Source organism: Sminthopsis crassicaudata, chromosome 3 (assembly GCF_048593235.1).
Source record: "Sminthopsis crassicaudata isolate SCR6 chromosome 3, ASM4859323v1, whole genome shotgun sequence".
NCBI lineage: Eukaryota > Metazoa > Chordata > Mammalia > Dasyuromorphia > Dasyuridae > Sminthopsis > Sminthopsis crassicaudata.
The window spans coordinates 536,008,631-536,032,629 of NC_133619.1; the positions used below are offsets into that span (position 1 = coordinate 536,008,631).

At 34.1% G+C, this 23,999-nt stretch overlaps 1 protein-coding gene across 1 annotated transcript; it reads left to right on the plus strand.

Annotated features, from left to right (window-relative positions):
- Positions 1-5,960: 5,960 nt before the first annotated feature.
- Positions 5,961-23,281, plus strand: LOC141563394 (macrophage metalloelastase-like). Its single transcript, XM_074304396.1, has 10 exons — positions 5,961-6,085; positions 7,933-8,177; positions 12,251-12,399; positions 12,503-12,628; positions 15,448-15,609; positions 16,250-16,385; positions 18,199-18,332; positions 19,213-19,372; positions 20,206-20,309; positions 22,167-23,281. The coding sequence occupies exons 1-10, from the start codon at positions 6,005-6,007 to the stop codon at positions 22,265-22,267; spliced, it is 1,398 nt and encodes a 465-aa protein (XP_074160497.1). The 5' UTR covers positions 5,961-6,004; the 3' UTR covers positions 22,268-23,281.
- The last annotated feature ends 718 nt before the right edge of the window (positions 23,282-23,999 follow it).

Here is a 23,999-nt window from a genome sequence, read left to right on the forward strand (position 1 = left end):
TGGGGAAAAAAAAAAAAAACCATGACTGAAGTTAGACTTGGTTCCAATTGCCCTCCAATACTTATGACCTGTGTAAATTTGGGAAATCACCTAAGTTCCCTAGGCTTCCATGCCCTTACTGGGAAAATAAAGTCTTAAGCTCCTTTCTGACTCAGCATCTTTGAGCCTTTAAACTACCCTCAGTGTACATATAATTATTCATTGTTGTCATGTAAATTAAAATACAAACATTCTTGCCTTGTAATTATACTATAGAAAATTTTGTATTTATAAGGAAAATTCTAAATAAACAAAATTCATGTATATAGTCATATAGTTATATGGTTTTGTGTATTATTTATATATGGCATAGTAAGTATATTATATGTTATGTATAGTTTTTGTTTAGAAGGGAATTATATATCCATTATATATAATATGCACATTATACATAATGCATACTACATATTATAATTATATATTCATAATATATATTCATTATAATCCTGTGAAATGAATAGCATAAAGAATAATATCCTTATTTTACAGAAGGGAAAATAGAGGTTGATTATAGGAAGTATTCAGTTAAGCTTTGAGATTTGCAAAAACATTACTTGTGTTATTTCACTCAAACTTTATAATACTCTGAGTGTTAGAGAGAGAGATACTAGTACTAGTATCTCCATTATCAGGTGAAGAGACTGAGACTCAGAAATAAAATGTTTTATCCAGTGTTACATAGTTACACTAGAGAATAGATTCAAAACCAGGACTCTTTAGGTCTAAGTCCAGCATGCGATTCCTATTCCACTTATGTCTCACCAGATGGTGATTCATGTTTCTTCACAAAGTTTATTCATCCCTTGATAGCTTTAATATTAAGAACAAGGAAGGAAGGAAGTCTTTCTCCCTTTCTAAAAAATAGATAGTCTCATTGCTGCACTAGGTTGGAAAATCCCAGCGCTTTTTTTGTTCACATGAGAGCATGAATGAGATTTGTAGTTTTTTTTTTTTTATTTTTTTTTTTTTTTTTTGAGGGGGGGTAGAGATTGTAATAAAAAGAAGAAACTTCCTTATATGATATTACAAAGAATTAGCTTCTTGCTTCTCTTGTCTTAGTTAAGGTGAATATTACACATTCTATACTGAGATGTTCCTGCTTTTTCTACAACTTTCATTGATACTTTTCACCCCCTCATTTTCTGTTCTCTTTAGTTTCAAAAAGCAGAACTAGAACTAATTGATGGATGTTGTTACATGAGGTCAGACAGTGTGATTTGGAGTAATTTAATTCTGGTGGAGGAGCTTTGTATTTGACATAAGAGAAACTGGGTCCAAATCATAACCCTGCTTTCTATTATCTTGGGTCACATGCTCTCTGAGCCTCAACTTTCCTCTTCTATAAAATGAGTGTTTAAGATTAGATGAACTCTGAGGTATCTTCCAGCTCTAATTTTCAGTAAAAATGAAACTTTTCTGGTCATCAGTTCTCTTATCTGACTAACCCTCCAACTTTTATGGTTTATGTCCTAAGACATGGTCCCTGATTCCAGAGGGCTCTTCTACCTCCTCTTCCTCTTTCTGGACCCTCCTCATGTGATTCACTTTATATAAGTTACATTCTGGTTTAAGGGAGGGCTGGACTTCCAAGAAAAATGTGTAAGTGGCTGCCTGCATGATATGAGTTCCCAGAATCATAGGATATGAGGCCTTTCTACTTGACCCGCACCTGACAAAGTGCTTTCATCATTTTTCATCACATCACTGACAAATTCTCATCCAACTCCAAAGAAGACCCCATTGCTAGAGAAACTCACTATTTTTGGAGACATCCTACTGCATTTGGGAGAGCTCTAATTACTAGGAAATTTTTCTTCACATCAAACATAAATCTACTTCCATAAGATTTTCATCCTTTGCTTATAGTTCTATTCTCTGGGGATGATTGGGGAAAGGGAAAGTGAACAAACATTTATTAATTGCCTACTATGTGTCAGGTACTGTGCTAAGGACATTATAAAAATGTCCACTTGATCCTTACAATGACCCTAAAAAGGGAGGTTCTATTAAGATCCTCATTTTATAATTGAGGGAATTGAGACATAGTTACTAAGCACTTGAGATTGGATTTGAAATCAAGCCATCCCGACTACAGCCTACCTAGTTGAGTAACAGGTAGGTTATAAATCTAGTCTTTCCACTACATGACAACCTTTTAAATACTTGAAGATAGTTACCACATTTTCCCTGAACCTTCTCTCCCTCTGGAGTCCCTGAGTAGGAGCTTTCCCAACTACTAAGCCCTCGCACCTGGAATTCCATCAATTGAAACAGATTTCTTTGCATTTGAAATGCCTTTCTCTCTTTTGGAGTTCCCTTTAATACCACAACTAGGTGTTTTTTTTTAAATTATATTTTACATTTTAATTTATTTAAATTATCAATTTAAAAATTTTATTTAACATATTAAATAATTACATTTTAATAAATAAATATATTTATTTATTATCTGTTTATTTAAATTATCTTTATTATATTTTAAGCAGGTTATTATTTAGTGAAATGTTATATCAGATGACTGCATTAGAGATTGTCCTATCTACCACCCTCACCACCACCACTATCACCAGTGTATTTTATACACTGATTATATTATATAATTGTGGCATTTACCTGGTCCAGTGATACATTTGAATGAATACTCCAGGTGTTTACAGGAAGTATTGACAATTAAACACAGTGGAATGTCCTGGCCTGTGACTCAGGAAGGGCATTGTTAGTGCTCTCAGACCCAGGAGCTGACTGTAAAGAGGAAACCCTTATCACCTATGACCTGGTAGGCCAAATGGGAGCCTTTGACTTAATTTGTTTTCTGTTTTGTCTCTTCTCAGAAAGTATGAATAAATGTGCTGTTCTTTTCAGGGCAAGATGTCCCTAGCTTTAGAGTCTTTATATGACATTACACATTTGATCACTGACCTAGAGGTAGAGTTCCCTAGACCAACTTTCTTATTTTATGGATGGGAAAACTAAGGCTGAGGTACAATAATCAACTTGCCTAAACAGGTGATGCTCACAGTAGTATGCAAGATGCTAGCGCAAGATGATGGACCTCTTAAAGGTGATGATCTCTGTCTCCCCCATGATAGTCAGTGAGACTTAATGGAAGAAAATCAGTGAATGAGATATGGTAGCATGGAGTTAGAAAACTTAAGAATCCTAAATCTGTTTCTTATTAGTTATGGGACCTGGGAAAAGTCACTTTAGTTTTTTAAGTTTCCATTTAGGGAAGCAATGAGAATGAAAAGTAAGTAAAAGTTTGGCTGGACTAATATGAAACATGATTAATTTTTTATGTATATTCCTTCTTGTTTTTGTACCATGTTTATTTATGAAAATATAGTTTCCCCCTCTCTCTCTAGCTAACCTTATGGGATGATTTTTACGTAGAGAAGGAGCTTGTGGGAAGGAAATCCAGTTACCTGTTTTGTGGCACTCCCTTTTGATGTGTAATGCTCAGTTCTGAAAGCCTTTGCTCCTTTAATTCTCTATTTTGTGATTAGATAGGGTAGTAAGTAGTGCCCTTGCCTCATATCAATGTAATAAATTTAGAGCTGTTAGAGAACTTCACTTCCATTATTTTTACAGATAAGGAAACAGAAGCGCAGAAAAGAAGTAGGAAGTGGCAAGGCTGGAATTTGAGACCAGGTCCTCTGAATCCTTTTGTACATGTTTGAGTAGATCCTTTCCAACTCTCAAATTGTGAGATTCTATGATTCTTCAACTCCAAATCTAACAGTTTTTTCTTTTGCCTCTCCCAATATATTTGCCTGGTACCTCAATATTATTTTTAAGGCTTTATAGGTTTTTTTCTTGGTCTTTAAGGCCCTCATCAAAAATGTAAAAGAGCCTGGGCAGGAGTGAACCTTGCAAGAACAGGACTGCCGCTGGGTCCCTGACATGTTGAGGAGGTGGGAGGAAAAAAAAAAACAAAAAAACAAAAAACAACAGAGAGTAACTTTACTTGCCCCACACCTTTGCCCAGGGCTTCCAACTCCTCTCCCCTTGTCCTTGAATGACCTTGAGTGTTTCAGCAACTATCTATTTTCAAGAATAAAGTTCTAACATATCTCAGCCATAGAAACAGTTCTCTCTATATATGATGGCAGAATCAGACAATAATAATTTCAGGTAAAAATAATTGGAGATATGACAACATAATTAACCTTTCCCTATTGATTTTGTATGTCCATATATTCCTCAAATCCAGGTTTTCAAGAGTTAGATTATATATATGACAGATAAACTTTGAACTTTGTTCTAATGATTCTATTTCTTTAGCCACCAAAAGAAGGCAAAATGTCGGAATAAAGAGAGGAAACACAGGTTTTGCCATTTATTAGCTGAGTGAAGAAATTTTATTCCTTTGGGCTTCAGTTTTCTCATATGAAAAATGGAAGAATTGAACAAAGATCCTCTAACGTCCTTTCCAGTTCTCCAATTGTGCGGACAGGATGGAGCCGGGCAGACATTTCCTGGATAAAGATGTTGAGGCATAGGCAAAATTATAGCAGTATATAGACAGCTATGTCTTTGTAGTGTAATGCCATGGGAGAAAAAAAAAAAAAAAAGGTACTGGATTTTGCCTGAAGGCATCTGAATGAACATTTTTTAATTCTGTCACTACTATCTTTGCAATCTTTGAGCAAATTACAATCTTGGACCTCAAAAGCTGGTCGTAATGGATAGAGTGCTGGACTGGGTGTCAGGTGGATTCAAACAGTGCCTCAGACCCTGAATATATAGCTTGGGATGAGTGATTTCCCTTTTCAGACTTGGTTTCTTTGTCTACAATAAAGGGGTCTCCAAGGACTTCTAGTTCAATATCTATGATCCAATGATCATTCACTGTAAAATGTAGAAATTAAATGATCTCTGAGACCCTTTTCAGCTCTAATTTTTATGCTTCTGAAGCAATATACATACAGAGACTCCAGCATATGAACGAAGTTCTAAGTTGTCTTTATCCATCTAATTGTTAGCATTGTTAACTGACTTTTCTCTTGTTTTCAGTTGTATTCACTCATATCTGACTCTTGGTAATTCTTTTGGGAGTTACCTCAGTGGTTTGCCCTTACCTTCCTCAGCTCATTTTATTGACTGATTGTGCTAGGGAATTTAAAATTAACAATCATTTATGAAGTATTTATTCTCAATCAACTAATCAATAAACATTTATTAAGAGTCCACTATGTACCTGGCACTGTGCTAAGTGCTAGTGATACAAAAAGAGGCAAGTCCTTGTCCTCAGGGAGCTTGTTTTTATTGTTTGTCCTTTGTTCTTGAAGAAGACCGTGGCATCAGGGAGGTGATGCCATGACATGCAAGTGAATTGGATTTAAAGGAAGGAGGGACAGCATGCAAATAAAAACAGAACAAAATTAGATGCACATATACACACATCTGTCTATCATATCTGTCTCTGTGTCTGAGTATCTGTCTCTTTCTTTTTCTTTCTCTCTTTTCTTCTTCCCTCTCTTTCAAGCTATAGTCAGGATAAATAGGAAATAATTAACAGAGAGAAAGCACTAGAATTGTGATGCATTGGGGAAGCTTCCAGTACAAGATGGGATTGTAGTTGGGACTTAGAAGAAGCTACTCTGTGCAAGGCATCAGAATGTAATTAATGTTTTGTAATTGCACAGAAACCAGAAAGCTAATACTAATGCCATATTTGAAAATTCAAGAAAACTTCTTATCTGACTAGCAAAGGTTAGAACTTAAAAACTATTTGACTTGTAGGTCTCTTATGTTTATCTTAGAGGATACTTATGGGTCTCTTCCTTGTCCTGGAAAAGAGTTACACATGTGCTTACATGCTCTGGTGACAAATCAAAGGATGATATGAACAATGAGTCACCCTAGTGAGGTTAACAAAGCCAGTCCAAGTATATATAAAGAGGGACCATTGGAGAATCTTGCATGGAAAAGGAAGAGGGTGACCTGGCTTCAGCTAAAAGGCAGAATGAAGCTCTTTCTGCTAATATTGGTTGTATATGCTTCTATCTCTTCTTTGTCAGCAATCAATGAGCTCTCATTTGCACAGGTAAGTTTTTTCACTGCATTGAATAAAGAATTATATGTATTTTTTTTTTTTTTTTTTTTTGCTGAGGCAATTGGGGTTAAGTGACTTGCCCAGGGTCACATAGCTTGGACATGTTGAGTGTCTGAGGCCACATTTGAACTCAGGTCCTATTGACTTCAGAGCTGGTATTCTATTCACGGCATCAATTAGCTTCCCCTTATGTATTCTTTGTGTTTAGTGCTTTGGAGGAAAATTGGTCAATGGCTTTATTGTCCAATATAGGTGTTTAATAAATATTCAGTTATAATAGATTCTCAATTAATGTTGATTTGCTAATTTTATTTTGAAAAACATTCATTTACAAATAGCATGGAATAATAGTGGAAAATTCACTAAATCTGGTTAGGAAACTAGAGATTACCACTTCAAGTCTGTTTTGTATATATAATTTCCTTTGCCAATTTTTTTAAGCTAAAAGGAATTTTTTAAGCTAAAAAGTATTGGTTTTGAAGTAGCATTTTGAGCTGGGGATAAAGAGGAAATTATATTCCTAATTTGTATATTTTGAAAAAAGGGGGAAAATGCAATCATGAATTGGAGATGTGATAATACATGGAGATATATTTTCACCTACAATATTTATATTCATCTTTGGCACATCAGCCCCCTCAATACTGGCAAACCATCTGGATAATCCAGATCCATCCCACTTCCAACTGTTTTCTCTTTGCTGTTTGGATGGAATAACCTTAACTCTTTCCTCTATTTGTCTTACTGCCAGAGGAAATGGAGAGATGCTAGAATCAATGGGAATATATTTAAAAAAAAATTTGTGTATTTTCTTCTTAAGGTTACAGAGTAAGGAACATGTTTGGATGTCTATCTTTTTCATGTGAATTTAAATTTCTTTGAAGTTTCAGATGAAATATTGTTCTAAAAGGATGCATAAGCAGCAGAGGAAGCATAACAGAATCAAAACATAATCAAGATTGGAGGAGTGATAATTTAGTACAAGGAAACCACCACAATCCAAGTGAGATTACCATAGTCAGTACAAAGTTTCTAGCCATGTTAATAATAATGAAGACTATGCATGACTATTTCTTAGATTCAGAAAGAATAGGGTCAGGTTCTCCTTTCTGACATATAATCCATGGAACCAGGGACAAGTGACTTAATCTGTCGGTGTTCCAAACAATTCTTAAAGATTACAAATTATAGTACAATTGTTGAGATTGAACAAGTTCCCACATCAAGAGTTCCCCACCACACACTGAGAACTCTATTCTACCATGTCCCTACTTCCCCAGAAAAGAGAAACTGGGTATTAGGTTTTGTCCTATAGTTCACCATTCTGTGGTTTTAAGATGGCAAGGATGGATCAAAGGTCCTACTGTCAACTTCTCTCAGCCATATGTTCATAGATGAAAAAGTAATTTCCTAATGTATCACTTCCTTCTCACTTACCAAGAAAACCATCCCTTGTAAGAAAGAATTAAAAAGAAAGAGATGCAGGAAAGAAAAAAAAACAATTTAGCAAAACTAACCAACATAATGGCCACATCTGAGAGTTTATTTGATACTCTGCACCCATAGTCTTGACCTCTGGAAATGAGAGAGGGAGGGAAGGAAGTATATTTCCTCATCTCTTCTTCTGGACCAAGATTAGTTGATAAAATTTACACTGTGCTCAATTTTATTCACTTGTCCTTTTCATTTGCATTGATGTATTTGTGAATATTATTTTCTTGCTTCTGTTTACTTAATTTTGAACCAATTCTTTTAATTTCCCTATGTTGATTAAATGAGAGCTGAAAGAAGTTTACAGTGGGGGATAATTTTTTCTTATGTTTCTTGCTTTTTTTTAGACTTATCTTGAAAATTTTTATGGCTTAAGAATGCAAGTAACACATTTGAACAAAGTAAAAGGCAATAATCCTTTTGAGCAGAAGATTGAGGAAATGCAAGAGTTCTTTGGAATAAACGTGACAGGTATATTGGATTCAGCAACTTTAGAAGTGATGCACAAACCTCGATGTGGAGTTCCTGATGTGCATGAGTTTAGTGTATTTCCAAATCGACCAAAATGGAAGAAATATGATCTTACCTACAGGTAACATATTTTAATGCATACTAACACTTGGCTTATCTGAAAATAATGGAACCATCCACATTTTAGGACACAGAGCTACAAATTCTTAAAGTTTTAAATCTGAGATTGAAAATATCCTTTGTTTGACCAAATTAATTTCCTAAAGCTCAAATACTAAAGGTCATGATCAGGGGTTATGATCCCTATAGTACAAAATTTTGAGTCTGTTGACTCTTATTGTTTGGTCATTTGTTAATCATGTCTGACTCTTCATGATCTCACTTGGGGTTTTTTGGTGGCAGGTAAGGTTACAGGTAAGGAAACTAAAGAAAACAGGAATAAGTGACTTGTTCAGGATCATTCAGCAAGTTTCCCAAAATTTTAGAAAAGCCATTTAATAATGTCTCCTGTGTTATATTTATGTAAAAGATGTAGAGACGTGGGCTAAGATGAGAGAATAATTTACTGAGTTATAGCTGAGTTATCAGGCTCAAAGAGTAGTCATTACTGATTTTATATTGACCTAAAAGGATGGCCATAGTAGAATGGTCCAGCAATATCTGCTTAACCTATGCTATAGAATTTTTTTAAACCAATAACTTGGATAAAGGAATAGATATCATACTTGTAAAAAGAGTAGATGACACAAGGCTGGGAGAAATAGTTCAATGGGTGATAGAGGAAGATTTCAGAAAGTTCTTGACAGACTAGAATGTTCAGACACATTTAGGAAGATGATCACTATGAGGATACATATGAAATTTTACAAAAAAAGCAATTTGGCAGAAGATGAGAGATTCATTAATAGACAGCACTTTGTAAAGATTTGGGGTTTTAATGGAACTGTGAACTTTAGATGAGTCAAATATATGATGTGGAATTTTGTCCAATTTTACACTGTTTTAAGAGAAGAAGAAGAACATACAGGAATAAAGAAGTAATAGTTCTACTTATATTCTACCTTGGTCAAAAATATTTAATATATCACTACCACATTTGGAAAAGGATATTAATATGCAGTAGAGAACAATCAGAATGGTGTAGAAATTCAACTTCATGTTCTAGGAGGATGGATTAATAGAACTTATGAAGAGCACAATAGTTGTTCTCAAGAATATGAAGGTCTAGCACATGACAGAGAGATTAGTCAGAGAGATATTTTACTCCATTGGGTAGAAGTTTCAAGAAATAAATTGAGGACAACTTTTCTAATAGTTGGAGCTGTCCAAAAGTGTATCAGATTGTCTAGAAAACAGTGATTTTTTTTTCTTATCATAGGACACCAAATGAAGGTTAAATAGGACTTAACAAATTTGTAATGGACTATATGGCTCCAGAGATCTTTTCTAACTCTGAAATTCTCTGATTCTGGATCTTATTTTTGCTAATGGCTCTTTCTCTAGTTCCATCATTCACTTTTCTATGTCCTTCCTCTTTCCTAATGTTCATTGTTTTGACAATAATAATAATAAGATTTATAAAATGCTTACTATGTGTCAAATACTTCATAATTATTATCTTATTTGATCTTCACAACAACCAAGCAAGGTGAGTGCTATTATTATCCATATTTTATGGATGAGAAAGGTGAGGTTTTTTAAGAGAGGTGAAATGTTTTTCCTAGAGTCACACAGCTAGTATATAGCTAAGACTAGATTTGAACTCAAATCTTTCTGACTTCAGATCTACCCCTCTTTGAAGCACCTGAATTTTTTCTCCTTTCATTATTGTATCCTCTCCTTTTATTTCAATCTGCCTCTAGTCATATGGCTCTTCAATCAAAATATCTATCAATCCTCATTTCTCTCCAGAATTACTTTCTAACTATCTTCTGTATATCAATTGGATTTGTGTTAACCCAAATTCATCAACTTTGTCTCTCCCTCTAATCTATTCTTTTTTATTCCGCCACAATTTTCTCAGTTACAAAGGCTCAGACTCTATAGTTCTACTTTTAGTTTTCCTTTGCCTCTGATTTCCAGTTAACCACCAAACCTTAATGCTGTCTCTTCTAATATCTCATCCCTATTATATACTATTTATTCTAGCTGCCACCAACCTAGTTCAGTCCAGAAGTATATTGTTATAATGATAAAGAAGGAAGGGCCCCCAAATTCCACTACAAATTATGTTGTAAATAATGACTGACTAGTCATTAGAGACAGCTCTTTATCAGTGTGTTTTCCTAGAGCCCCACCTGTTCTTAATTTATTCCAGTTCAGGCCCTTGTTTTTCTTTCCTCTGAATTATTGAAATCTGTTCCTAACTTGTCTCCTCCCCTCCTATCATTACTGCTATCTATCATTACACTGTTTATTAACTGAATTGTCCTAAAGCAATCCTCTGATCTTGTCACCTTTTTGTTCAGATCTGCAGTGGGCTTCCTATTGTCTTTTAAAACCCTAATCCTGATATTTAAGGCTCATCATCTGTGTATCTTAAACAAATTATGACATCTTTCTCAACCACATTTTCCTTATCTATTAATGAGTGCTTGAATTAGGTAATTTTGCAGGACCTTTCTTGCTCTATTTTCTTGCTTTAAAATTATCATTGAGCTTTTCTTATCATTAACTTATTTTTAGAGGCAATTGGAGTTGTGACTTGCCCAGGATCATACAACTACTGAGTGCCTGAGGTTGGATTTGTAACTAAGTTCTCCTGGCTTCAGGACTGATGCTCCATCCACTATGTCACCTAGCTGCCTATTTTCTTTTTAATCTTGTCTTCCATTACCCCTACTTTATACATTCTACACTGAAACCAAATTGTTACTCTTCTTGAATACTGTTCCAAAATGTTCTCCTCATGCCTTTTCTTACTCTCTTCCCTGTGTTTAATACTTCATTTCTTTTTATCTTTCTCCTATACTTCTTTCAAGGCCTTACTTAACTTCCTTCTAGTTTTCTCTCACTTCCTAAGACAGGAGTTTAATTTTTTGAGAGGGGGCAGTGAAATGAAACCTATAGATGTTTTCAGAATAATTTTTGTAAATAAAATAAACACACTTAAGATTTGAGAGAAATTATTATTAGGGTGTTTAGGACCTCAGAGATCATCAAGTCAAATCCTCTCAGTTTATAAATGAGAAGACTGAGAAAGGAAATTATTTGAAGAGGCTCATGGAAGAGCCATAATTTGAATGAAGGTCCTCTGAATCCTAAGCCAATGTTCTCCCATTAGAGAATGGAAGCTCCATGAGGACAGGGTCTCTAAGTACAGTGTCTTCCACATAGCAATTGCTCTATCAGTATTTGCTGAAAAAAGGAAGGAATAATTGCCTGAAATCAAGGGGATAAATTGTATAAAGAACTATTCAAGAAGAACTGTATGGACCATTGTTAACAAGTCAATATTCCTGCCTACCCAATGACCCAATATAATAGAGGCATGGTGATTATAGTGCAATTTTATATTAATTGTCAGTGATTGAGCCAGAATAAGAAGTTGGGTAAAGTCAACTAACATTCATTAAGTTCTGTGACCCTGAGCAAGTCACTTAACCCTGTTTGCTTTCTGTCTCCTTATCTGTAAAATGAGCTAGAGAAGGAAATGGCAACTCATTCCAGTATCTTTGACAAGAAAATCCCAAAAAATGGGGTCAGGGAGATTCAAACATGAAACATTGCTTAGCTTCTCTGTGACTAGAGGAGAGGCAGAAAGGAAAAAGACAATTTGGAACTGAAAACAAAAAAGAATAATCTTTAAAAAGATATTAAGCATTTATGGTGTAATAGACTAGATGAGGGAAATAAAAAGAAAGAATTAATCCCTTGTTCATGAAGTTTAACTTTTATTAGGGAGATTAGTCATATATACAGGTCAGTAACAATATAATGTACAATAAAGAAATACAGATTCATTTCAAAAGGCACTAAGTGCTAATAACTGAGATTATGAGGAAAGTCCTTGGGAAGCATATTGCATTAAAAAAATTTCCTTTTAAAATAGCTAAAGGAAACAAAACTTCAATTATCTATAAAATTTATTGCTAGCAAATGCCTTATTGCCTGCCCCAATGGTAAAAGAATGAGGTATTCTATTTCAATATCAACCAATAACTTTCATTGTTTTTCTCATTTTTAAAAATAAAGAATAAAGAATTATACTCCTGACATTTCCAAAGCTGAGGTGGATTATGCCATCAAGAAAGCTTTTGAAGTATGGAGCAATGTAACCCCCTTGACATTCAAAAGGATTTATGCAGGAGAAGCAGATATAATGATATCTTTTGCATCTAGAGGTAAAATAGCTCTTAAGATATAATACTTACTTTATCCAGATAATTCTCAGTATAGCTGATAATATGAAGAGAAGAGCTCATTTTTGTATTTCTTTCTTCTAAGATCATGGTGACTTTTATCCTTTTGATGGCAGCCATGGCACCTTGGCTCACGCCTATGCTCCTGGTCCTGGTATTGGAGGAGATGCTCACTTTGATGAGGATGAAGGCTGGACAGTAGGCACAAATGGTAGGGTGAAAAAAAATTTCTCTTATTGTATCTGTTCTACAAATGATACCAAAGAACTCAGATTCAAGTTCCTTTCTCCCTTTCTTCCCTGCTTCCTTCCTTGCTGGTTATTTTCTCTTCCTTTTTTTTTTTTTCTTTTTACATCCTGCCTCAGGTCTTTATTTTTTCCAATAATATTTTATTTTTCCAAATACATGCAAAAATAGTATTCACCTTTGTTAAAACCTTGTGTTCCAAATTTTTTTCCATCCTTCCTCCCTTTCCCCCTTTCCAAAACAGCAAGCAATCTGATATAGATTGAACATGTGCAATGCTTCTAAACATTTTCCATATTTGTCTTGTTATGCAAGAAACTTCAGATCAAAAGAGAAAAAAACACAAGAAAGAAAGAAAAAAAAGCAAACAACAATAACAACAACAAAGTAAAAATACTTTGTTCTGCATTAAGTCTCCATAGCTCTCTCTCTGGATGCAGATGTCACTTTCTATCCCAAGTCTATTGGAATTGCCTTGGTTCAACTCATTGTTGAAGAGAGTCAAGTCCATTACAGTTGATCAACATATAATCTTCTTGTTGCTGTGTACAATGTTGTGCTGATTCTGCTCACTCCCCTCAGCATCAGTTCATGTCTTTCCAAGCTTTTCTGAAATCTGCCTGCTGATCATTTCTTATAGAGCAATAATATTCCATAACATTCATATAAAATAACTTATTCAGACAGTCTCCAACTTACGAGCATCTGCTCAGTTTTCTGTTCCTTAACATTACAAAAAGGGCTGCTACAAACATTTTGGAACATGTGGGTTCTTTTCCTTTTTTTATGATTTCTTTGGGATACAGACCCAATAGAGATAGTGCTAGGTCAAAGAGTATGCATAGTTTGATAGCCCTTTGGTCACAGTTCCTAATTGCTCTTCATAGCAATTAGATCATTTTGCAACTTCATCAACAATGCATTAGGGTCCCAGTGTTCTCATAGCCCCTCCAATATTCATCATTATCTTTTCCTATCATCTTAGCCAATTTGAGAGGTGTGAAGAAGTACCTCAAAGTTGTCTTAATTTGCATTTCTCTAATCAATAATGATTTAGAGCATTTTTCATAAGACTAGAAATGGCTTTAATTTCTTTTTTTTTAATTTAATTTTTATTTTATTTTATAATTATAACTTTTTTTTGACAGTACATATGCATGGGTAATTTTTTACAACATTATCCCGTGCACTTACTTCTGTTCAGATTTTTTTCCTTCCTCCCCCAACCCCCTCCCCCAGATGGCAGGCAGTCTTATACATGTTAAATATATTACAATATATTCTAGATACAATATATGTGTGTAGCACCAAATTTCTTGTTGCACAGGAAGAATTGGATTAAGAAGGTAAAAATAACAGTTTACACTCATTTCCCAGTGTTCCTTTTCTGGATGTAGCTGATTCTGTCCATCATTAATCAATTGGAATTGGATTAGCTCTTCTCTATGTTGAAGATATCCACTTCCATCAGAATACATCCTCGTACAGTATCATTGTTGAAGTGTATAATGATCTTCTGGTTCTGCTCGTTTCACTTAGCATCAGTTGATGTAAGTCTCTCCAAGCCTCTCTGTATTTCTCCTGTTGGTCATTTCTTACAGAACAATAATATTCCATAACATTCATATACCATAATTTACCCAACCATTCTCCAATTGATGGACATCCATTCATCTTCCAGCTTCTAGAATGGCTTTAATTTCTTTATCTAAACATAGTCTATTCATATCCTTTGACACATTTATCAATTGGGGAATAATCGGTATTCTTCTAAATTTGAGCCAATTCTCTATATATTTTAGAAATGAGGCCTTTATCAGAAACATTGGTTGTAAAAATTTCCTCCAGATTTATGCTTCTCTTCTAAGCATGCCTGCATTGGTTTTGTTTGTGCAGAAACTTCTACATTTAATGTAATCAAAATTATCCAATTTGTATTTCAAAATATTCTCTTTCTTTTTTAGCCATACATTTCTCCTTTCTTCACATTTCTGAGAGGATAGTCTACCTCTATCCTCTTTTTCTTTCACAAGCATTTAATGAATATCTATAATAAGCCAGACACTGTACTAGACTCAAAAGATAAAAGGCTAAAAATGAAATAGAACATGATCTCACTAAGAGAGCATAAAGAGAAAGAAGACCCAGAACAGAGCTCTGGAGTATCCCCAACAGAGGAGTCAGGATTAGATGATGCCTCAGCAATTGAGACTGAAAAGTGGACAGATATATAGGAAGAGAATAAGAAGAAAATGATGTCACAAAACCAAACCAAAACAAAACAAAACAAGGAAGAGAGAATATCTGGGAGAGAAATTAGAAAAAAGTAGTGTCACAAAAAAAAAAAAAAAAAACATGGAAGAAAGAATATCTAGGAATAAGGAATAGTAATATTTTTACAGGCTAGAAAAGTTTTTGTAATATTTTTACTAGCTAGAAAAACTTTTATTATAAGAGATGTTTACTTTTCAAAATCCACAAACCTAAATAAAACATAAAAACTTGCCTCCTCTCCTTCTTGCATCCAATTCCTCCCTTTTCAGCTTCCTCCTTGCTGACTTCTGGTATGGGAGCTCCTGAAGTAGCTGAATGGAGCCTGGAGAGCAGAAAGGTTGAAGGAAGATAATTTAGATAGATCACTGGTCATTTGCACTAGGTAACTGTAATAGAAGATCCTCAAAGTTGTGCTATGTTTCTAGATCCATTTTATTTGTATAACTGTATCTTTTATTAATACTTGCCTATGAATGTCATTGATTTTTGCCTGTACTGTTTCTTTTTCAGGATACAGCTTGTTCCTTGTTGCTGCTCATGAATTTGGCCATTCACTAGGTCTTGATCATTCCAGGGATCCACAAGCTTTAATGTATCCCACCTACAAAGGCATTGACCCCAGGCAATTCCACCTTTCTCAGGATGATATCAAAGGCATTCAGTCCCTCTATGGTAGGCACCATAACATCATCTAATATCTCTAGTGAACATGAGGGAAAAAGGTCATGGAATCACAAGATTAGTAATCACCTAGTCCAGCCCTCTGATTTTATAAAAGAAGGCCTAGAGAGGTGAATTGACTTTATGAAAGTCATCCTGTCAACTAGTGGGATGTTTCAGGTCTAGAACCTAGGGTTCCTATGTCCCAGACCAGTACATTTCCTACTTCATCAAACTAATTTTCCATTTTGAAAAGTGCCAAACAGAGAAGTAATTTCACTGGAAAAGTTACAAAAAAATTCAGAAAAATTGAGATAAAGTAAATGAAAATAGGGCTTCCTTTTTATGTAGCCAGTAGAAACTATTACATAAAATCATGTCAAGTAATATTTTTTTTTGAAATAACACCAATCAGGTTTTATAATTGTCAATGCTAAAAAATTATCCATTCATATATCTTGTAAATAAAAAGCTATAATAAAAAACCACCAATCAATTAATTTGTTTCAGAGATAGAATAGTCATTTCCATTTCATTATTGCTCAAGAAAATGTGTTGTGTTTTAAAAGAATCCCATAGGTTTCATACTATGGTTTTCCTTATATGGTAGCATACAAAATTTTTCAAATATATCTGGGACTTGTTTCTTCAGGGGGTCCAGTGAATCGTCCTTCTAGGTCACCAGAATTACCTTCCAAACCCACCACAAAGCCAAACGTCTGTGGCTCCTTCATGACATTTGATGCCATTACTACACTCCGAGGGAAAATAATTTTTTTTAAAGACAGGTAAGTCAGCTTTTGAAATGAACTTGCAGGACTTTAGAATTATAAAATTATAACTATTTGCACAGTTCAGGGGTTGGAGTCCTAGATTCAAGCCTGCAACAGACACCTAACAGTATTATGGACAAGTTTTAACCTCTCTCAAATTCAGTTATCTCCTCTGTAAAATTAATACAATGATAGCACTTGCCTCATAAGGTTGTTGTTGGTCTCAAATGAGATAATACCTGTAATTCTCTTTGAAAATCTTCAAGTGCTATAGAAAAATTAGTTCTTATTACTTAGCCCAACCCTATATATAGCTTGTTCTTGTATACAGCTTATTTATATATAATTGTTAGCTCCTTGTCTTCCCCCTTAGATTGTAAGTTCCTAGAAAACAAAGACTATTTTTAGATATTTAGATATTTAGACTTAGATATTCCTAATGCTTAGTTTAATACCTGTTATGCAGTAGATTTTTAATAAATTGTGTTGACTGACCCTTTAATTTTACAAATAAGAAAACTGAAGCTTATAGTGATGAGCTGACTGCTATGAACTTACTGGCAATAGGTGGTATTGGCTAGATTTAAAGCCAATTCTTCTAATTCTGAATCCAGTAAACCTTATTCTTTTACCAGGTTGTAATTTGTAATGTTAATTGGTTGATTGCTTCATCTAATGATAATCACTTTAACTGACTTTCTTTTTAGTTAAGTGGACTAGATGTTTTAACATTAGATGAGATGAGATCTGTATAACATAAGAAGAAAGCTTGCTTTTAAAGCATGAAAAAAATATTCAATGCTATTCAAAAGAGGCAAGGGGGAAAGGTTTTGGGCTTGTGTTTCATAGGAACAAAAGCAGATTTATTTTTTGACAATAAAGTTGGAAACTAGAAAGAACTTTTACCATTGGGCCATCATCCTTACCATCACTGTCCTCAAATACTTATCTAGTACATTTTATTTTTCCACACCTATTATTCTATTTTATCCTTTAAACTCTGTGAATTAGGTGGGACAAGTATTATCATGTCCTTTTGAAAGATGAGGAAACACGCTTATATTTGATTAATGTTATATATATGGCTGGGCCAACATTAGAATCTAAGTCTCCTATATTAAACCTAGGCAATATCCATTAGAAGTCCAATGACAAGGGCCAACATAATGATGCTTCCATTCATCATTTTTGCCCTAGTCAAGAATTAGTCTGATTCCATGCTGTTGAAAGAATTCAGGCACTGCCAAAAGAATTACACTAGACTGACCCTTATGGAATTACACTAGACTGACCCTTATGGTCATGAATATCAGTGTCTAAAACAATTGTGTTCTTGGACACAAATATACAGAGTATGAAGAAGCACAAAAGAAGCTTTAACCAGTATAGGAATGGAAGGAAATATATGCACTTTGGTGGTTAGTCAACAGTAAGCACATCTTTAGTTTTTTGAGAAGCCTGTAGAGAATCATAGGGCTATTTACAAGTCATGGTACAATATCAAAGGATGAAATAAATGGGAGCTGCTGCTGCTGCAATCTCCCCAGAAGGATGGAAAGGAACATTTTTTCAAGTACCTATGATATGCTAAGCACTGTACAAATGTTATCCCATTGGATGCTCACAATAACCACAGAAAGTATATAAAATTGTTATTTCTATCGTATAGTTGAGGAAACAGAGGCAGACAGAAGTTAAGTGACTTTTCTTGGGTCACAAAGTAAGTGTCTGAGACCAGATTGAACTCAGATTTTCTTGACACCAGAATTCAATCTTTTGAATATAGAATGAACTAATTTTTCTGTCTTTGCATTGTCTTTCCTATCAGGTTTTTATGGCAGACACAGCCTCAGAACCCAGAAGTGAGGGCTGATTTGCTTTCCTCATTCTGGCCATCCTTACCATCTGGCATTCAGGCTGCCTATGAAATAGAATCTAAGGATCAAGTTTTTCTTTTTAAAGGTGACTACATATATTTAAATTTTTTCTCTCATTATTTTTGACTGTGAATACACTTAAAGGAATTCAATGTTAAAGGAATATTAATAGCTTTTATTCTGCATGGTATTCTTAACTGATATATCTTTTGAATATACAAACTGTTTAGGACAGTGACTTTTCTGCTGTGAGCTAGCACCCAGAACAGCCCTAATACTTAGATCACATTTTAACACAAAATCATAATCATACAATTGGAAAGGATTTTTAACAGACATTCAGTCCAACTCATCTAGCTATGAAGTAATCAATTGTCCCTTCCATACTTGAAGATCCCAAATAAAGCGGATTCTGCTATCTAATATAAGATTATTTAAAAAATAAAGATAATGTATGAAAAGTAAAATGGTCATATTAATGGAAAATAATTCATTATTAAGGATAACTTACTTTGATCAAGAACACTCTTGTAAATTCAAATAGGTTTCTTAATTCTCAGTGCATTTATAGGTCAAAAATATATATATATTTATACTTTCCAACCTATTTATTAAAAAAAGATAATTTCAGTTTTGCTTTTAATATGACTTATATACAATATTTATGTAGCCCAGCAAGTGAATGAAGCTTGAATATAAGACTGAAAATATAAGACCTTTAAAAAATCAGACATCATATAGGAACTGTTTTTTTTTTTTTTTAATTGCACATGCTACCCTCCTCACTCTTAAATTTCTTCAAGCTATTCATTATTATGGAAAAATGGAAATGATTTTGGGTGGGATTTATGGATTAGATTGTTGGAAAGTTACTGAAGGGTTGTTATTCTTTCATTAAAAGTCCCATTTGGATCTTGGGCAAAGAAGAAAACTATTTTAAAATAAAGTTATTTTTTCCTTCACAGACAACAAGTACTGGGTGATCAGAGGAAATACTCTACTAACACAATATCCAAGAAACATTCATTCTTTGGGCTTCCCAAGCTATGTGAAAAAAGTTGATGCAGCTGTTCATAACCCCTTTACTGGGAAAACCTATTTCTTTGTAGAAAATAATTACTGGAGGTGAGATTATTTTTTTAATATCTTTGCCTTAAGGATGGAAAGGCAGAATTGGTGTGGAGTTGGGGGCTTCTCCTTCAATATTCCAGTCCTATAAAAGGAGAAGTTAACTAGGCAAGACAACCTATGAGTGAGGAGAATAGTTTTATAATTGTTGTAAAGACAAGAAACTTAGTAGGCAACAGTCTGAACTTGGACAAAGAAATCCAGCTATTAGAGCAAATACTGTTATTAACTGGAGATTCTTACAGAGTGATAACTCATTTAATGCCAATTCTGGCATTTAGTGAGCTTTGTATCCTCTGAGTTGGTAAGGGAAGAAGGGAGAGAAGAAGCATGGTTCAATAGGAAAAATAGGGTACACATTCTTCTTCCATTCCCAACTGTTTTCCTCTCTCCTTTCTCTTGAATATGAGGAAATATATCCAAAGTTTCCTTGAAAGAAAAGTATTCCAATGATGGATACAAAAGGAGAGAATTCTCTTCTCTAGTGAAATGACTAGATAATTATTAATCCGATAATTATAAGAAGACAGCCACAAAAGCAGAAAAGAAAGTATCATGTCCATTTGAGACAAATCTCTGAAGAAATGATGTAGGAGCTCATGTTTGTATTGGTTCTCATTCACAAATATTTAATTTGCAATAATCCTATGAAAATATTGTGCATGAATGTCACTTCTAGTTTATAGATGAAGAAATTGAGGGTCAAAAAGATATGATCAGTCTGTAGTCACATACCTAGCAAATACCTCTCAGTGTAAGGATTCAAATCTAGAAAATTGACTACTATCCAGTTTTATGATGAAGCATTTCTTCTTGATTTCTTTGCTCAGATATGATGAGAGGAATCAATCAATGGACAGAAATTATCCCAGACAAATTGCGAGGGCATTTCCAGGAATTGGACCTAAAGTGGAAGCTGTCTTTTACCACAACAGTAAGTATTTTGAAGCTATTTAGAAAACCAGAAACTTCTTTGAGATTCTCCAGCTAAAAGACTCTATACCATTATGTGGTAACTATGGAAAGATAACACAAGTCTTCAATCCTTTCCAGGATTCAAATAGGTAGATTTTGGTAGGGAGTAGAGTTGTAGATACAGATGCAGGTCTAGTGTAGTATTTTCTGGGGCATTCTGTTAGTGTCTTTCAAATATAGGAGAAGCTTTCACTGAGACTGTACCTTCAGTTTCCTAGAAGCTAAATTCTTGAATTTAGTGGCCAAGAGAGTATCTAATTATATGGGACATGACTGGGAAAACTTCACTCCCTGATAGGGGCACAATGGAGTATGCCTTGAACAATCCCTAAAGCTGGGTTTTCCCATCCTTTCTCTTTTCCTTAAAAGTTCTGGCATTGCCTCAAAGATCTGCAGAGCTAGCAATGATCCTTGGGAATTGTGACTTAAGACAGGCCAGCCCCAAATAAACAAAGAAAAGCCAGGCTTGAATTTGGTGTTTGTGATATTTAGAAAGGATTTTATAATAGTAACATAAGAAGTTCCACTGCTTTTTGGCAGCAAGGATGCAGATAGACATAGGACAATCTTAGTAGGATACACCATTCTTCAGGGATCTAAAGCTCCATTTTGCATTACAAATTGCATTACAAATAATGACTACTCACAGGTGGCTCCTTTGTTCACTTACCAAGTAAGTACAGGAACTCTTCCCACAAAATTTCCTAATTATGACAGGGTAATCTCAGGGTTCCATTTGTTTCTTTTTATTTCAGTTTAAAATTTAAATTAAATTAAAATTTTTAAAATAAGTTCCAAAATATTTCAAATGAAAAAGTTTGACAAGTTTTCACACCCATAATTTCCCTTCTGGGAAGGGAAGAAGATTAATTTTCTTCTCCCTTATCTTCTCCCAAGTCCAAGTTTGATCACTACAATTTCAGTCCTGCGTGTTTATAGTAATTTTATCCCACCAACTGGGTCAAATCCAATCCCCTTTCCATGAAACTGCTCACAGGGTTAGATCTATCTATGAATATTTTTACTCTGTAGTTCTCTCACTTCCAGCCCAGAAAGAGAAAAATTACAGCCATTCTCATTAAGAAGCATTGGGGCATTAAATGGTTTTCAAAATTCTAAAAAAATACAACTTGGATCCTTTTCAAGATTTAAGAAAATAGAAAGAGATGTGTATGGGATATATAGATGTCAAAAAGCTGGGAGAGACCACTAATACATTGGATGAAAAAGTTAAGGTACAAAATGACTTGGACAGGCTTGAGCAATAGTTTTAACATAATAAGATAAAACTAGAATTGTCTAGCTTTTAAAAATCTACAGCAAAAGTACAGGATAGAAAAGGGGAGAGAGACAACATTTGGTATGAAAAAGAGTTATGGGTTTTTGTGAATGGCAAACTCAATATAAGTCAACAGAGAAGCCAAGAAAGTGAATGGAATCTTACACTTCATTAAATGATGTGTAGGGTTTAACACAAAGACTGTGATAATCTCAGTCCTGATCAACTCTGGCTCTGTTGTAATTAGACTAAAACTGAAGCATTGTATTCAAGTCTGGTTTGTAAATTGAAAAAAAGATTTTTGTTTGATGTATGTAAAACTTATGAATAATTAATTAATTAGCAAACACCTAGAATGAAATGGGTTGGGGGGGGGGAATTACCAAGTTTCCCAACACTGACTCAGGTTGGGTGATCATTAGCTGAAGATGTTATAGATGAATTTCCTATTAACCTACAAGCTAGGCTTCCATCACACCTAAGATTCCTTTCTAAGAATGTAACAATTTATATTTGTTTTTTTTTTTTTCTTTGTAGGACATTACTACTTTTTCCAAGGAGCTAAGCAACTTGAATATGATGTCATTTTGAACCGAGTTACTCATGTTCTGAATAGCAACAGTTGGTTTGGTTGTTAGAAACAGTACCCATGGGCTGATGGCCTGATACAATTAATTTGAGTTCCTTAATTTATAGAATATAAATTCTTTGCTCAGAATTGTGCTAGGTTTTTCCTTCTTTGATAAAACCATGATTTATTTTATATGTATATGGTGATTAAGAGTGATAAGGGTAACCTAATACATCTGAAAGAATTCTTATCCTTTTCAGGATATAAAATCTAGTCTATATTAAAAAAAACATGAACCTATTTATATATTATTAAATAATCCCCAAGCAACTTAATGAATAAATATGAAAAACATTTTAAAAATTGATTTAGAAAATAATGAATGGAAGTATATTTTTTTAGTACTTTATCCTTTCAAAAGCCTCTATAGTACAATTAACCATAATTTTACCTCTCTATTTTTTAATTTAACCATTTTAAAGAAGAGAAACACCTTTAGCCCAGGAGAAACTCAAATCTACCACTATAGGCTTTTGTTCTGAAACTGTGATTTTTATTTTATTTTTTGGTGTGGAGAGTTCTTCTTGATGCTGACCCTTTTTCTGTAATTTATAGTCACAGAATGCTCCATAGAGGCACTGAGAAGTCAGGTGATTTGTCCAAAGTCACACAGCCAATAGGTGTAGTAGATAGAATTTGAATTTGAGCCTTAGCTCCAAGGCTGATCTCTAGTCCCTGTCTCATTATTCCTTGGTATCTCTCTGGCTCATAGTAAAAGGCTTAATTAAATACAACCCTTCTACCTTTAATCTCAGACACAAATTATGTGAAAATTCAAATTTATTTATAGCTGAATCAAGTGCATGCTTTGAAAATAAGAAATTTAGACTTTCTCTTCAAGGTCAAAATGTCATCTTTAAACATGTAATTAAAGCAAAAAATCTAAGGGTGTAATTTAACTATGTAACTTATTGCTTATTATCCTATTGTATAATACCTAAGGACTATTTTTGTCTTTTAACTATATTCACAAAATGTTGTTATTATGTGTTTTGCTCAGAAATAAAATTATTTAAAGTCATACTTTGTTGGAATTTTTTTAGGTCTAATATATTAGGTTATGTTTTCAAAAATCCCTATTTTTGTCTCTATCTGACTTGTCTAAATAAAACATCCTTCTTTGTTTTTAGACTTAATTATCTATAGATGAATCTTAGAATCTTAGAAGTCTTCTAAGATGGGAGGCTGGGAAAGTTTAGGCCTGATTTGGTGCCCTGCAATGAGGTATCAGCTCAGAACTTACCTTAGAACTTCCCCAAGCGTGTTAGAATGCATCAGTTCTTCAAACTCTCATTGCACCATAGCAGGCAGTAGATTGGAGTGAGATGAAACAGTTCCTTCTAGTTTAGCTTGTTCTCAAAGCTCAAGGTCACAATAATAATAATTCACTTATCTTTAGGACTGAAAGCTTTCCAACTTTTTTTTTCTCACAATAATACTGCAAGGCAGCTGGTATAAGTAAAACTATAAAATCATTTTACTCAAGAAATTTAGTTAGATTCTTAGGGATTAAGTGACTTTCTCATTATCACACTAAGAACATATCTCTGAACCATGTTTTGAATCCAGCTGGGACTCCTGATGGCAAATCTAGGTTATATATCTGTAACTACTATAATGTGACAGCTAATTAAAGGACTTAAGAAGAAAACTGACCTTTTGGCTCCTTAGGGAATTTTGATTTCATCCATAGGAAATCCTCTTTCTTGTTTAACTTCACTTCACTAAAAATACAGCAC

Coding starts and splice junctions, on each gene's coding strand:
- LOC141563394 (XM_074304396.1), top strand. CDS start 6,005: ATGAAGCTCTTTCTGCTAATATTGGTTGTATATGCTTCTATCTCTTCT. Junction 6,086..7,932: donor ATGAGCTCTCATTTGCACAG/GTAAGTTTTTTC, acceptor GCTTTTTTTTAG/ACTTATCTTGAAAATTTTTA. Junction 16,386..18,198: donor ATAATTTTTTTTAAAGACAG/GTAAGTCAGCTT, acceptor CTTTCCTATCAG/GTTTTTATGGCAGACACAGC.